General features: G+C 39.2%; 1 protein-coding gene across 1 annotated transcript; it reads left to right on the plus strand.

The window, feature by feature from the left end:
* The first annotated feature begins 213 nt into the window (after positions 1-213).
* LOC134662596 (uncharacterized) lies at positions 214-15,501 on the plus strand. The gene is made up of 5 exons (XM_063518868.1): positions 214-233; positions 403-546; positions 844-931; positions 14,853-15,040; positions 15,201-15,501. The coding sequence occupies exons 1-5, from the start codon at positions 214-216 to the stop codon at positions 15,499-15,501; spliced, it is 741 nt and encodes a 246-aa protein (XP_063374938.1).
* The last annotated feature ends 825 nt before the right edge of the window (positions 15,502-16,326 follow it).

Below are 16,326 nucleotides of genomic sequence, written 5' to 3' on the forward strand. Positions count from 1 at the left end.
TTATTTGTTTGACGTTATTTCTTAAAACTTTGATTAGATAACAATAAATATTGTATTTACTATTACAAGGCTTCTTGTTTTATTTCATATTTAATGTTTAATATATATCTCCTTTTTATATTACTATGAGAAATATTAATTTTGTTGAGTGAGGCTATTCAAGTGGCTGGCACTGTATATATGCAACCGATGGTATTTAGGTAACCCCGAGTCATGTATGCTCCGTCTATGCGGTGAGTGATCTATGATTTCCGGACTTGAGTGAAGTGTCAATTTATCAAACTACCTTCTGTTAATTAATGTTTTTGTAATGAACACATCATATCATATGTATAAATGGGGTTTGTCATTGGAAATGTCATACAAAGTTAGTTTGGTCCGAGTGTAAGAATCACTAATCAGGCTCGGTGCGGCGGCGCAGTGCCGGCGCCGGCGCCGCGCCGGCGTCTCCTCCGTCCGCGCGCGACGTGAGCCCGGCGCGGCGCGGCCGCAGCTACGTAACGTAATCCCGCAACTGCACTTCCTGAAGGTGGCGCAAGCGCGAATGTCGGCCGAGCATTTCGCGCCACTTTCGTAATGCGTTGCGTGGTGCGACCGGCCCGGCCCGGCCTGCCCCGCAGGAAGTAAAAGTTCGAAGGTAAGAAAGTAGGTCTCTGTAATTGGCAACTCGCCTGCATGCTAGGATATAGGTTGCGAAAGCACCTGTGCAACGGCAGGATATGGAAATTATTCCGAGATTAAATCGAAATAAGATTGCATCTCTCTATGCTAGTTAATTTTACATAACTGACAAAGTACCGGAGCATTATAGTCATTAACATAAATAGTGATATGATATAACAGTGGAAAGGGAATGGTGGTACTGGAGGTAGGTATTAGACGAGGGGCATCCGTCGTTGACCCGATCCGCGTGGTCCGTGACGACCGTGACGTAAGAAACGCAGCGCACGCCGCGCCGCGCCGCCGACAAACTGGGCCGTTTTGAGCAAGATGCGCCGAAACTAATCGATTGCTTAATCGCACGTGTATTTGGCAACAGGCAAGTATTGTTGTTTACGTACAGCTAACCATTCATAGTAACTAAATACATAATTGTGTTTATCTAATGAAGGGCCAAGCAATCTTAACGAATTCATCTTATAACATTAAGTGAAAACCATTAAGGCAGTGCGTGTGTACGTAATGAGTTTTATACGAGTAATTACCTATATCAGTTGAACGGAAGTATGTAAGTAGGTACCTATTAAGTACTTATATTAACTATTCGTCATTTTATTAATCGGTAAGTAGGTATATATTGAAAGTAATATTTTTGGACGTCAGCAATCTATTATCTTGTAAGACAGGTAAGCGTTTAATCTTTCATTTGCTTGATAAAACATTAGTTGGTAAGCAATAACAGTCTTAATGCAACCGAGTAAAATTGCGTCAAAATAACACAGATATTTGCAAAATAACCGCAGGCGCGTAGGGTTACGTCAGGGCTCAGGAAGTGGCCGCAACGTCCACAGAGTGTGGCACTCAGAGAGCTTGGGAAATCAGAAGGGCTTCCCGGTTAACATAGATGATAACGCAATGTCTGTCTTTCATCTCCGTGTAATATAGTAAGTATTCGGATTAGCGCTTTACGTGTTTGGGTATTAAGTAATTTACATAGACGTACAATTGCATGCATTTATTTAACCCTAATTTGTAATAAGTATGTCATTATTTTCATTAAGTAATTTACGATTCGTAAGAATATTTTTTTAAATTGATATATTTAAATTATTACATTTGGGGTTAAAACAGTAGCTCTCTTTCCCTATACTAATATAACACCTATGATTACATTACTATTACATTAATATATATATATTTTTAAAACTCAATAGCAATTAGTTATTTTTATCGCTTAGTCCTAAAATATGGTAGGCACTAGTATGGTTAACAAGTCCGAATGTTTATTTCATGCGTTTGTAGCATACCTACTATTTTGGCTGTGAAGTAATACATCTACGTACTACCCCCACGCGCCCACCGCCATCGGGACCATCCGTCGCCGACATATATATATTGCGATGTATATTTCTTACGAAAGCAGACATATCAACAGCAAGTGGTGCAAATGTAGAAAAATTGCTTTTCACATTTCGGCAACGGAGGAAGCGGCCGCGTGTTGTGAAACGCCGGCGACGGCCCAGGCCAGGCTTGCTCTGATTAGGAATGTTCCAGTGAAATTTGTGAAATCCAATGTTGCATAGCTTATTGAGTGCGCAATTTGAAAGGATGTTTGAGGCCTGGTTGACAGCACTACCTACTTTAGTGGGTTGGAGTGACCATATACAGGGTGTGACGTTTACACAATAAAAGTGCAATGCGAACTACCTGCAAGTCGACATTCTGTTGTCAACTGTCATGGCGTGCAGACGGGCGCAAAGCACATGACTGACCAACTGAGTTTTATTTATCACCTTGTAATACAAGGGAACCTAGACGTCACACAGGGCATATCTATCTTTCTTTCAATCATATACCTACACATAAATTATGTAATATGCGGCTGTATAAGGTCGCGACTATCGATCTTGTGTGTCACTATTAAGTCACTAAGCGCCATTTTAGATCTTTGGTTAAAGTGATACTTTTTTTCTATCACGTCGATAACCGAATCATTTGTTATAGTATGTATACCTAAAAATATGATTATGGATGTCCCATTTGTCTCAATCAAATAGTTACCACGGAATGCATAATATTCTCATTTATTTTCAGCGGGGACGAATAGGAATATTTTCCCATGTGCATGATCCCACCTCGGGATCCTTCTACCTGATCATCCAGCATCCTCTGCCACCTATCTAAAACATCAATTTTCTTTTGAAAACAACTAGGTAGCCAATTTTTGTATTGATTCATGTTGAACCAAAAAGTCCAAAAACCCCATCTGACAGTAATTTTCGAAAAGGATTGATAAAAGCAGTGGAAACTTCGGTGGGCATTAAAGGAACGGAAACCGGAAACGCGGTAAGGGTTAAAGCGGAGACGACGCCCGTTTCCGCCGGAAGAGCGGCGCCAGGAAGGTACCCAGAGACAAGATAAATAAAATGCCGCCATATTGGCAGAAGCCAATCGATAAATCCGTTCAGTTTTGCATGTACGTTACATACGACTTCCTCATCCTGTTTACTTTCAGGGTTTGGCTATATGTAACCCGTGGTCAGACTTTTCTTGAAAGCTTGTGAAACTGCGTTGAATAGTTTGATACGGATTACCTGCGATACGTGTAGCTAATATTAAGCTGACGTATTTACTAGTGAAATGTTTTGGGTTAGATTCCAGTCATTTCAGGACTTATGATGGTTGCCATTTTGTTGTCGGGTAGTTAAACTGGATGAAGTTGTTAAGACTCTTTGCTAACTAGGTATTGCTAGGTTAGCCTCTTAGCCTTAACTACTTACGTATTGCTACCATGATTACTTTTGGATTAGCTAAAGTTACGTTAAGTTGGAAACCGGTTGATACCATTGAGCTATTATTACTAACGTAACGTGAGTATAATGTACGTAGTCACTACGTAGTACTGGTAGTACATTTTACTTCAATGATTGATACTCGTAGGTGGCCATTTGTATTGTAAGCCAATGACATCGTCCATTTTCCGTTGCTGCTACGCTGCGACACAGTAATGCTGCCAAAATTGCAATACGAATGTACATAACCTTTAGTTTAGTGGCTTTAATACTTGATATTAATTAGTGCTATGGGCGAATTGAAACCACAGCCCACAATATGACAATAGGTACGCATCATACAGATGATGACTTACGAGGATACCCGTACTTAATTATTTCTAAAATCCCGATTCCAGAAATAAAAAAATATAAAGCCTATTAATATTATCCAACTAATTGTCTTTGAAATTATATTAGGAAAATGAAGGAACAAGTCAAATTATCGTCGTATAAGTACCTATATTAAAGGCACCTACCTAGTTGCTTATTTCATTCGACGTCGTCATGTGTGCCTGCCTGCAACCTGTGTAATTGTGTATATATCGAGAGATAATATTATTAATACCTATACCTTCGAGGAAGGAAACATACCTATGGTATTGGGCGTCTCATGTCCGACCGGTTCCGCAAGTGTTATTCCGAAAACGAGATGGCTTGTGGACTTTCCGGCTCGAGTATTTATTGTCTTTTGTTTTTTACCCTGTCATGTGTAGACACGGCACCATAACAGCTTTTTAGGATTCCGCGGAACGTTACAGTTAATTTAAATTAAGTACGTTCCCAGCCAGGGATCGGAACCGGTTTTTTGCAAAAACTTAGAAATAACCATATTTTACGAATTATTTTATACTCGAAATGTAGGACTCAGTTGTGTTTTTAGGTTACGACTTCGTATTATTAGATTGCCCAATTAGAAATGAAGTAATTAGCAAAGAACGAAAAAATACCGTTTTCGTTCCCATACAAAAAATACCGGTATCCGATCCCTGGTTCCCACAAGCCAATTTGGAATTCGGACGCATCATTCGGATTCGAAACGGAGAGGCAGTTTAGGTACCGTCTTCCGTGAGTTGCTTGAGTGAATTATTTGAGCATTTATAAAGGAAATAACATTTTGGCAGCATATTGTAGTAAATGTCAAATAGGATTTAAAAAAACCGGCGATGTCATCAACTCATCGGGAATGCAAGAATCACATTACATGTTGTTAATTCGAGCTTGTCTAGTTTTTTTATCTCCGCGCCAGTTAAGGTCAAACAGAACTTGGGACTAGACTGACTATTAGACTCAACATTTTATTGGTTTCATTCGACGATTCGAAATGAATAGTAAATTGATGTTACACTTGGCAACTATATGTCGTATGTCAAAAGTCATAGGGTGACACATGATTACTTAGTATTAATAAGGTTAATTTCACTTGAAAAGTAGGTAAGTAAAATTCATCATCATTCATCATTATTTATTCATGAACAATATTAATTGTGTATGAAATATAGAAATATACAAAAATTCTTCACATTTCTTAACAAATAAACAAAATAAATAACAATTATCTTAAAAATAAACAGAATTAATATTTACAAAAGCATTAATATAATTACAAAATGTCAAACAATAATAAATTATATGTAAGTGCTGGAATATAAAAAAAAAACGAAAATACAATAAGTAAGACCATTTATACCGGTACATATGTCAAAAATTCTTCAACCGTATAGTGACACTTCTCCATCAAAAAAGCCTTCAATTTATTATTAAACAAGATTGTATTGTTTATTGTCTCAAGCTCAGCAGATAACTTATTAAATAACAAGACAGATTGGTAGCTAGCACAGTGCTTGGCCCCTTGGAGTTTTGTGACGCGTTGTAGTGGCAAGTCTTTCCGCCTTGTCGCAAGGCGTTTAACTCTTTGTTCCTGCGTTTCTGTAAGTCTGTAAGAACCACTAAAATATACAGACAGGGCATAGACAGAATTTTAAACTTGATAAAGTATGGTTTGCAAGATGTCTGCTGAGGAACTTTAGCCATAATTCTAATTGCTCTTTTTTGCGCAACAAATGCAGCCTGGACATTATTAGGGCGAGCGAAGCGAGCCCTATCACTATTCGACAAACTATGCATTCTTGTGGTACACTTTACGGAAAAACTACTGCACTGTTAGGTTTGAGATTTAACATAGTAATTTAAATTCATGTCTAGATGTGTTATCAAACCGAAAAATATCATTTTATAAACCTAAAAAAATTAAATAATGTAATAACACTTTGTATTACTACTAGCGCCATCTGTTGGCAAAATAATGAATTAACATTCGTGCTAATGTTAATTATTTATTTCTAACAGATGGCGTTAAAAGTAAAAAAAAAAAATATTGGACGTCGTTATACAAATTGACTAAGCCCCAGAAAAGCTCAAGAAGGCTTGTGTTGTGGGTAAGACTCAGACAACGATACCTATGTGGTGTTTTCAATTTCAATAATGTCGATGGCGCTTACGCCATTAACAACGATGAATACAAAAGTGGGTTAACATTTTGGATTCAGACCCACCTCGCTTCGCTTGGTTTGATTCCCAATTTAGCAATTAAGTTTCTGTGAATACCTACCTACTAGACTAGAACAATCAATCTTGCTGTATATTCACTGCGGAGGTCAATTTACTCGTATGTTTTGTGACGCTGATGAACTGATCAGTCATGTTGTGTTAGCAAACGTAAATCGGGTATTTTCAGTTCGAGAAACAGTTTTGGCGCCATTCATTTATTACGTAAGACGATTTTGGGGTGGAGGGGGGTCGAACATAATTATCTTATTTTTTCCAATTTTTTGTTACTAGGGGTTTTTTATAGTTCTTACGTAAGTAAGATCACAAAGATGCGATTTTTTTTAATTTCTACGAAATTATGACGTTTAAAATAATAATAATATGAACTTCTACACTCTATGCTATCAAACACGGTGCAGAGTTAGCTAAAACGAGCTCAAGTACCTTTCTCCTGTACCAACGTACGTACAAATAAACATTCATAAAAATATTTTTTTGAATAATAAACACTAAAACAAACCAAACGTGTACTCATTTTTTCCTTTAGATTCTTACGTAATATATGGATAATATAGGGATGAGAGGGGGAGGGGGTCAGCCTATTCTTACATATAGGGAAGGGGGTCAAAAACTGGAAAAAATTGTCTTACGTAATTAATCAATGGCGCCTTTAGTGTTACTATTGCTTGGAACTGCTAAAATTATAAATTATAAATAAAGATCATATTATAATACAAACTTCAGCGACTTAGGGCCGATACACGACTGCAACTTGTATGGGAACTACACGCCGACTGCACGCCAATTGCAACGTCGGCGTGCAGTTCAACAAAATGACCCAGAACCCTGGCAGTTCCTAGTGGAACTCAGGTTTGGTGCACACAGGCACACGCTGTCTTAATCAATCGACACGTCTTGATGAGCACTTTTAGAGCTGATGCTGAACCTTGGCTGTATCTAGTGGAACTCAGGTTTGATGCAACATAGAGACACACGATGTTTTGGACATCCGACTCGTCATGATGAGCACTTGGGAGAGCAGTACCCAAGATAGAGCTGATGCTGAACCCTGTCAGTACCTAGTGGAACTCAGATTTGTTGCAACATAGGCACACGCTGTTTTGGTCATCCGACTCGTATCGATGAGCACTTAGGAGAGTAGTACCCAAGATAAAGCTGATACTGAACCCTGGCTGTACTTATTGCAACTCAGGTTTGGTGCAACATAGACACACGCTGTTTTGGACATCCGACTCGTCATAATGAGCACTTGGGAGAGCAGTACCCAAGATAAAGCTTATACTGAACCCTGGCTGTACTTATTGCTACTCAGGTTTGGTGCAACATAGACACACGCTGTTTTGGACATCCGACTCGTCATGATGAGCACTTGGGAGAGCAGTACCCAAGATATAGCTGATGCTGAACTCTGGCAGTACCTAGTGGAACTCAGGTTCGTTGCACTTAGGAGATTAGTACCCAAGATAGGTTTGGGGCAACATAGGCACACGCTGTTTTGGTCATCTGACATGTCTTAATGAGCACTTAGAAGAGCAGTACCCAAGATAGTGCTGATGCTGAACCCTGGCTGTACCTAGTGGAACTGTGTGTTTGTTTATGTGCGGAGCAGCGTGATTACCGCCAGTAGGTGTCCAGACGGGATTGTTTTTCGCTCAACTGTGTGGTGTGGACGCAAAAATTAAATTCAAGGACATTGGCTCGCTGACCCAACATTATGTAGGAAAGCCAGTTGGCTTCCTTACAAAAAGTACTGGGCGACCGTGTAGGATGTAATAATAAGCGCTTATGAAATTGTATATTATATGTGGATGATATTGGCAATTTGATTTTGTCGTCTGGACACGTTTTTAATGGACGAAGTAAAAGCTGTAACAGACAGGCTTACCAGACAGCAACCGGGGTCTGGTTAGTATATTTCTTTCTTGCTCTCACTTATAGCTGCGTTCTTAACGGACCCACTCGATCGATCATAGAACAAGCCTTGGACTGGATCAAAGTCGCGGTCCGGTACGTTTAGGTAGGAAAACTCCGCGAGCCCTTACAAAGCTCTGCTTTTTGCTAGTATTTATAACTATTACCCCAGAATTGTATACTAAGATAGCGTATCTTGGATTCTACTAAGGCGTAGTAGACCATTCTTAGTTGTGCCAGCTCTAACTCGTCCCGAAGACTCCTAAGAGCAAAGCACGCGGAACTTACAGAGCCTACAACTGCAGTTACTTCTGGCTTCCAATTTAATGTACTGTCAATGTAAACTCCGAGAAATTTTGCTGACTCCACTTGCTCAACGGCGTCGCCTCTAATTCTGAGCTGGAGAGACTAAACTTATTATGTTTTCATCAAATACTACCATATGATAATGTGGAGCATTTACAGAGTCAGAAAAAGTGGTTTTACTTTTGGATCACGACCCAAAAATCACCCTGTATTATACCTATATGCAGCATAGGTACATTAGGTACTATAAAACCACCTAATTATAATTTTTTCATCTAATATCTTCGTTGAGGTGTGATTATTATTCGAAAATTGTAGTTCTATGGCAATAAGCATAGGTATTGTAATGTATGTATTTATACTCGTACATATATGTATAAACTCTTTATTGTACATACAAAACACATAGTAGTCCCACACACAGAACAGAAATATATGGCACAGGACAGGCATGCAGTACAAAGGCGAACCCTTTAAGGGATTTCTTCCAGTTAACTTTTGAGTAGATGAGAATTGATGAAGAACGGCAATGGTTTATATGCCTACTTACATAAATAAAGTACAACGTTGCAACGTAAGTATTTAGATTTGGTTTTCCTACACAGTTAGACCACTCCAGTAATCGTCACCTACCTACTACCTACCTAATACCAACTATTTAATTTCATTAATTGAAATGCCTGCAGTGAATGGAACCTTGAAAGAAACATTTCCGACATTTAACGAGCAAACCATGAGTTATTCGGATAAAAAACCTACGATGTGGTGTTTTTCCGACCTTGGACAGTTAGGAAGACAATCTTATATATGTACTTTCTTATACTAGCTGAATGACTAACGGTAAAACGTGGTAGCATTTTACTTTTTAAACAAGGAAGTAATTAATTATTTATTTACATTGTAAGAGTTTCGTTCTCGTACTCACTTACCTACTCGAATCTAAGTAGGTAAGTATGTTAAAACGAATTAAACTAAACACTTAGTGACGACGCTGATCAGTTGATCACGAACGCAGTGATCACGAACTATTAGGTACGACGACGACTTGTTTCTACTCTTCTAGTCATACCTAACTAATGTTAGGTATGACTAGAAGAGTCAGGTAAGTAAGGTGAGTAAGGTAATCCTTATTCACCTTATTGGTTTAACTAATAAATACAAATATAAATATGAAAACAATTCAATATCAGTTGGGTAAGCTTGTTTTTTTTTTCGCTGAGACATAATATGTCATATACCTACATAAGTATACATGTATATTATGTCGTTCTATGGATGCCCCTCCACTGCTAACTGAATAAATAGTTCATAATATTAAATAATTACCTACGTTGATTATTCAGCACGTATAGACTTGCATAGATAGAGGTAGGTTAGGTATGTCGGTAAGTACGTCATAAGTGAAGAATCCTCTGTGCGTAAAGCCGAATTGTCCTTAATCAAACTCATATAAGTACCCAGTGTTTCTGTACAATTAAAACGACTTGATTCTTTTCACAACGCAGCCAATGCGGCCAGCTAGCCTTCTGGGTGATACCCTACCGAGAGACTACGACTTAAAGTCTATTTTTTTATTCCGTAGACTAAAATGACATTTCATAGTATGAACATCATGTGTCATTTCATACTATGAAATGTCATTTTAGTCTACCGAATAAAAAAATAGACTTTAGGCCATTTTTTTATTTATAAAATTTTATTTTAAGTGTTATTTATTAATTTTATTATGTTTTGAAGATAAAGAAATCCTCACAGACAGAGCCCATATCCATCAATAAAGTCCAAAGTTTCATTAACACCAGCGCAGAGGCTCGGGATAGGCGGTCGTCTTATTCTCATCTCTGTTCATTAATATGCAGATGAAGCCGCCATGGATACCTAATATGAATATGTATGTTCAGAGAGAGGCCTCGACGACCGCCCTAGAGGTCAATGTCAGGTGGATACGACCGCTTTAGTAAGACCCTTACATAATGCTCGGTTGGCGTTTCTCTCGTTGCTCTGGCCCAGTAACAAGCGGCGAGGGAGCTCTAGTTAGAGCGGCTGCTTTATTGACTTTAGACTACCGGTTCCGTCTGGAGAATGTTTCTGTTTAGGTATATTAGTTGGGTTAAACATGCCCTTTTCAATGTTATGATTATCATATTGAATGTTGATGATGGTCATTCAAGTTTGTTACTAAGTTGGATGTTTTCCGTTTGAGGCATTTACGTGGTACCTACACTAAGAAGTTACCTATTGTGAAGCAAGGTTAGCTAGTTAAATAGGTAGTAGTACAAAATGATTAATAAGTATCTGTGTTTTTGTCGGTAGTTAAACATAAATTAACCCAGTCTTGTCCTAACAGTTGCCACCTATCTTTATGTCTAGCAATAGATTCCACAAATAGTAGGTAATAGAGCTAATAGGAAAACGTCGTAGCGTTTGAAGGGTTTGATTGAAGATTCTGCGATATAAAGACGTTCTGAAGTGCCATCTCAAAGCTTGCGACATCCCGTCGAGCGTTTTGCCTAAAGTAAGTAAATTCTTGTAATTTGTAACTGCAAGGAATGGCCGCAAGGGGCAGGGAGTGCTCGCAGCGTGACAGCAACCGTCCAATTGGTCGAGATTGCGCACTTCCGCTCCGGCGCGGCACGGCTTCCGGCGACGATAGCAAGAACTGCAGCGCGCGGTCAACGGTCTGGACATGGTCGTGATGCATGACCAACATGCTTGGGCGTGATGCATGACCAACATGCTATAGGCTTGGGACCTTCTTGCCGAAGTGGAACGAAAACTACACGAGGTACTAGGTATTACATCCCATGCAGAGCTCGACATGCTTATGACACCTTTATAAATGGCTTTAGCCGATGATCCTGGGTTCGAATCCCCGTAAGGGCATTTTTTATTTGTGTGATGAACACAGATATTTGTTCCTGAGTCATGAGTCATTCTATGTACCTATAATATCTGGGAGACCGAGCTTTGTTCGGAAAACATATAAAAATATTTAAAACTTTCGCGTTTTGAACACATAAACTCACATTTATAGACCAGTGAAACCTGTGTCGAAACGTCGGTAAATAAAGGTATGTGAATAAATTTCGCGTTAGACCCGTCTATAAATGTGAGTTAACATATAAAATTTTAAAAATGCGCGTATTCCCAGAGATAAGAGCCTAGCTAGATCGATTTTTTGCCCCCGAAGACCATATAGTAAATTTCATCGATACGATTTCGATATATATAAATAAATAAACTTTTCTTAGTTTGCTAAGGTTGGTTCGTGTAAGATGTCCCCTAATACACTCATAATATGGTCATGGACAATTGTTTTATCAATTATGAAATTACTTTAGGAGCTGAAATCCAAAGTAAGTACTTAGCTTTACCTAATGTTCAAATTGGTTAACTGTAATGTACAAATATTTTTTCATGTAGTACATTACATACTGCAGTGTTACAGGGAACTAGGGAAGCGATGGACATTGCAACGTGGTCCTGTTGTGCAACTCAGTAAAACGTCCCGTTAACTTAACAAACGTAGTAGAACCAGGCGTTCTCGCTTCAGCAGGACTGGTATCGTAATAGGACTCGTATCGTGACAATTTAGTACGTATCCAAAGCTAATAAGCTTGGATTGCCTCTAAAGAGAATACCACTATCCAGGTGCCCCACATACGCTCTTCTCACCGCTCAATCCTCGCAAATCCTCTGCCGATGACCGAGCCAGCGGAGTCGTGTGGCTTACCAGTCACCGTCACCGTCTGTTGCCAGTCACCGTACAAAGGAAGGCTGTAATGGTTGCAAACCTTTACAGCAATAAGTCTAAGTGCTGAGATGTAATGTAAGGTCACCCTACATAAAGGAAATAGCTCAGCTCGCGGCTCGGCGCGCGCGCCGCGCGGAGCGGAAGCGCTGCCCGTTCCCACGGACATTCATCCGTTACTTGCCTCGCCTCGCTCCTCGCGCCTCACCCCGCCCAAGCTTCTTGGAATGCCTGCGCGAATACATGTACGGACACTATATTAACTAAAACATGTAGGTATTACAAGCGAAATGCACGATAACTAAATGACATCATTTAGATATCATAGTGATGTGATGTCAGTGTATGTACGTTCGAATTGGCCTCTTGGAATGCGCAGGTTATTGGTTTTCAGTAAGAGCTGTGTTATAATATAAGTGGACTTTATCAGCCGTTATGTTAAATGAGATTCGTTATGGATCCACGTATGTGTTGTTAGATAGGTATTTATTGACCAAGATGTCTTCCAGATGGTTTGATGTTTTCAAATTGTATCACCATTGATCACATCAAACAAGTTGCTACTTCACCTCGGATCAAACATTGTTCTCTTTGATCTTTTCTTACAACTATTTATACCCATTAAAGAAACGACTGGCGACTCTTCCGTAATTATGTTGGAAGTTAATTAAACCGCGATGACAAATTTAACATAATATATAATGTGCGGAACGGCGCCAGATGTGCGACCAAAGGCACAACACTCAATCAACACATAGAGCAGAACACGGCTTTAATTCATTCCCGTTTGGCCGGTTAAATCAATGTCATTGTTCAGAAAAGTAGGCGACGTCTACAACACTACACTACACACTACAGAGACCCGCGGGACCAAGGCTGATCTCATTGTTTAGTCTACGCGTCAACATCGCCTAAATATTTGATTCCTTACAAAATTTGATTGCATAGCTATTATGATTGTTCGCTTGGCTCTGAAATTTAGTGGTATGCTAACGATGAAATGATTTATGACTTGGGTGTGGCTTTAGACTTCAACGATTCCTAATCGGGGCAGTTAAGATCTGAATGGGCGCGATGATCTTGTCTTAATATTAAAACTACAAATTAAGTAGGTACCTTTAAATAACCACTTTTCTACTTCCGAGGTATCAACTAAATATCAAGCACTTATACTTACCTACAACCGCAAATAAGAACCTAACTAATTATTCATTGGGTAATTAGAGAAAGGGCCGGGCCGGTTCCGGTCATTGAAGTTGAGTAGTTGACAGGTTTTCGCCACAGTAGGGTATTGTCTCATAGTCAAGAGATCGATAAATTTAAGCTCTACAGCTAACAATCTTCAACATCTATTACTTAACTCTGAATTTGGCTGTTTTCGCTGGTCAAATTTGGAGGCTCGTTGGGTCGGATTCGGCCCGCTAGTCGCAGGAAACCTCTGGTATAAAATCATGTAGGTATGCCTGTTTTGAGACACTAAAAGTGCCGTGCCATGAATAACTGTATAGTAATTATAAGTATCGCTGTAAAGTCACTTACGGCTCGCAATTTGTCGATTCATGTCATGTCCTATTCGCAACTCAACATAGTTTTCTTTATTAGTATTTCATGTAAAAGTGCCTAGCAACTGTGATCTGTGTGGTGTGTGTGGTGAGAGTCCGGTACGGCACTGCGCGCGCACCGTGACGTCGCTCGTCCCGTCCGCGGGAGCGGAAGTCTTGCACGGTTCCGCCGCGACGCACGCGCCGGAGATCCGGCCGACTTGCCGCCGCCTAGCCACTGTAACGTTTAAACTGACGAAACCCGCATTCATTTTGTTATTTAGATTCCAAATTTTCTAGTCACTTTTTTGTAGTACGTCTGCAATACCAAGAAAGTTCTATCTTCATTTTCTGATACAGCATCTTTCAGAGAAACTCCGAGTGAGTACTTTAAACATTTGAAAGTTGTGTTGTTTTTTTGTCTCCAATACATTTTACGTTTGGATTTCTAACATTATTATATAGTCTGTGCGGAAAGAGAAGAGTCGTAGAATGTAATGGATCCCGTACGTTTCACGACACGACTCTTCTCTTTCCGCACAGACTCTACAAACCAAGAAATTATTAAGGCTATTTTTAACATACTTTGACTATGAATTCATATTAAGGTAATTTTCGGATCCTCGAAGTAGGTACCTATCAATTTTTATTATCCTCCTGGTATGGTGCAAACTCGGATTACACGCATAAGTATAGGACCAAATGAAGGTATATAAGTATTAAAACAATTTTCAGCTTGCTCGGAATTAATTCTTCGAAAAAATCTAATTTGATTGGCCTATATTATAAAAACCTCTTTCATCGATCTTTACTTTTATCTGTATTTAATCATTTAGCATGGTGTCATTCTGAGTCATTTCTGAGCATATAATACGAATGACACAGATTATTTATATTAAACTATTATTTTAAGTCTTACATAAATGTAAAAATGTATACCTATGCAATGATTTAACACGTTTTTTAAAATGTTAATATGAAAAGTTCTCGCACCGAATTAATAAGCTGTCCTCAAAGTGTGCCTTGCTCAGATTATGACGATAGCTCCGGGTTCGGTCTTCCGCCGGTGATCTGTAGCAATCTACGAGAAAAAATAATAGGCGAGAACGTAATAATCATCATACATAACATACCTAACTATTGTAAATAAAAATATTTAACATGAAGAACTGTGTCATGTCATCATAATCAAACACTGCATACTTTACCTGACTTATATTTTTTTCCTGAAGTAGTTAAAAAGGTACCTAAATAACTAAATAGCACCGATTTTTTTTTCAGATACCAGTCACTGATTTAGATGAATCAAAAGGAAAAAAGCATAGCCTAGATATTTCTGTTGGGCGCATCACTACTACCAGTCCTACCACGCCACTCCAGCCTATTCCTCGCTATCCGCTGACAGTCGCCTGGGCCCCCTCTACATTATGCTTCAATCTGAATGAGGAAAAAGTCGTTAAACAATTGACGTGAGTCACAAACCTTACAGCAGTTGCGTTAAGGAATCTCCATTTTTCATGGAACCCACGACAGACTACCGCACACTGAGTAATAAAAGTATACAACGTGTTAATTGGCGTAGATTATTCGACTGCGGGGTTTTCAGTATTTCGTCATTAATTGTTTTAGGGTACGCAACAGTAACGCACATTCGATCTTTGTCCAATGTCGCGGGCTATGGGACAGCAGTGCTAGGCTGGGTGCGAGTTGGAGGTGCTACCCCCGCAGGAGGTTCCTGCTGGCCCCGGGCGTGGCGGCCGCGCTCGCCGTGAGCGCCGCGCCGCGCCCGTGCACATCCCCGCTCGCGTCTGCGCAGCTGGCTCTGCAACTGGTGGCGGCGCACATGCGGGACAATATTGCTGGATATTTCATGATACCGATTCATGTTCATTTTAATAATTATACACCCCTATATTGCATAGGGGAATAAATAAGACCATGTCCTACTGTCAAAAGGTAATAGTTATTTGTTTTACAAGGGGTAAAGTTGTTGTTTAACGACCGCAGCAAGTGATTTGAAAAGTGGAAACTTGAGGGAACTTTGCTCCCGAGTGATGAAACGCAAAAAATTTCACCACGCTAGCGCGAGGAAAATACTAACTTACGTACCTAAATCAAATTCAAATGAACGTTATTATATCTTATACCTTTAAACGAGCAATGCTTGTTTATTTATTTATTTATATATATATTTCCGGGATCTCGGAAACGGCTCCAACGATTTCGATAAAATTTGATATATGGGGGTTTCGGGGGCGAAACATTTATCTAGCTAGGTCTTATCTCTGGGAAAACACGCATTTTTGAGTTTTTAGATCTCCCAGATATTACATATTTATCATTCAAAATCATCACTTAAAATCAATTCTACCAGCTAAATCAATGCTCAATCAACTTAAAAGGCCATGGCCTGATAAGCTAAGTGAATCTGCCCCCAGCGAGTTTTAGCTGTTATTTTTTTCGATGATTTGGCTTTGTACTGGTAACAAGTATAGGTATAGTTTTAAAATAAAAAATAAAAAACGAAATATGATCTTTTTAAAAAAACAATTCTAGCCAGCCGATTTTGACGTGCGTCACGTATAATGTGCATATAGTAAAGACAATTATATGACATTAATTATGGGATATATTGCCATACAAAAAAGAAAAAAAAATACAATTACTTTTATCAAAAAAAAATTATTACTTTCAAGTTTCACGTCAGTGACACGTCCAAATTTTTCACCAAAGCTAGCCTCTTTAATAAGTTACA

Source organism: Cydia amplana, chromosome 3 (genome assembly GCF_948474715.1).
Source record: "Cydia amplana chromosome 3, ilCydAmpl1.1, whole genome shotgun sequence".
NCBI lineage: Eukaryota > Metazoa > Arthropoda > Insecta > Lepidoptera > Tortricidae > Cydia > Cydia amplana.

Excerpts from the sequence above, each read along its gene's own strand:
- LOC134662596 (XM_063518868.1), top strand. The coding sequence starts at position 214 with ATGTATGCTCCGTCTATGCG. Across the intron at positions 932-14,852 it reads TGGTCCGTGACGACCGTGAC|ATACCAGTCACTGATTTAGA; the intron begins GTAAGAAACGCA and ends TTTTTTTTTCAG. Across the intron at positions 15,041-15,200 it reads AAAGTCGTTAAACAATTGAC|GGTACGCAACAGTAACGCAC; the intron begins GTGAGTCACAAA and ends TAATTGTTTTAG.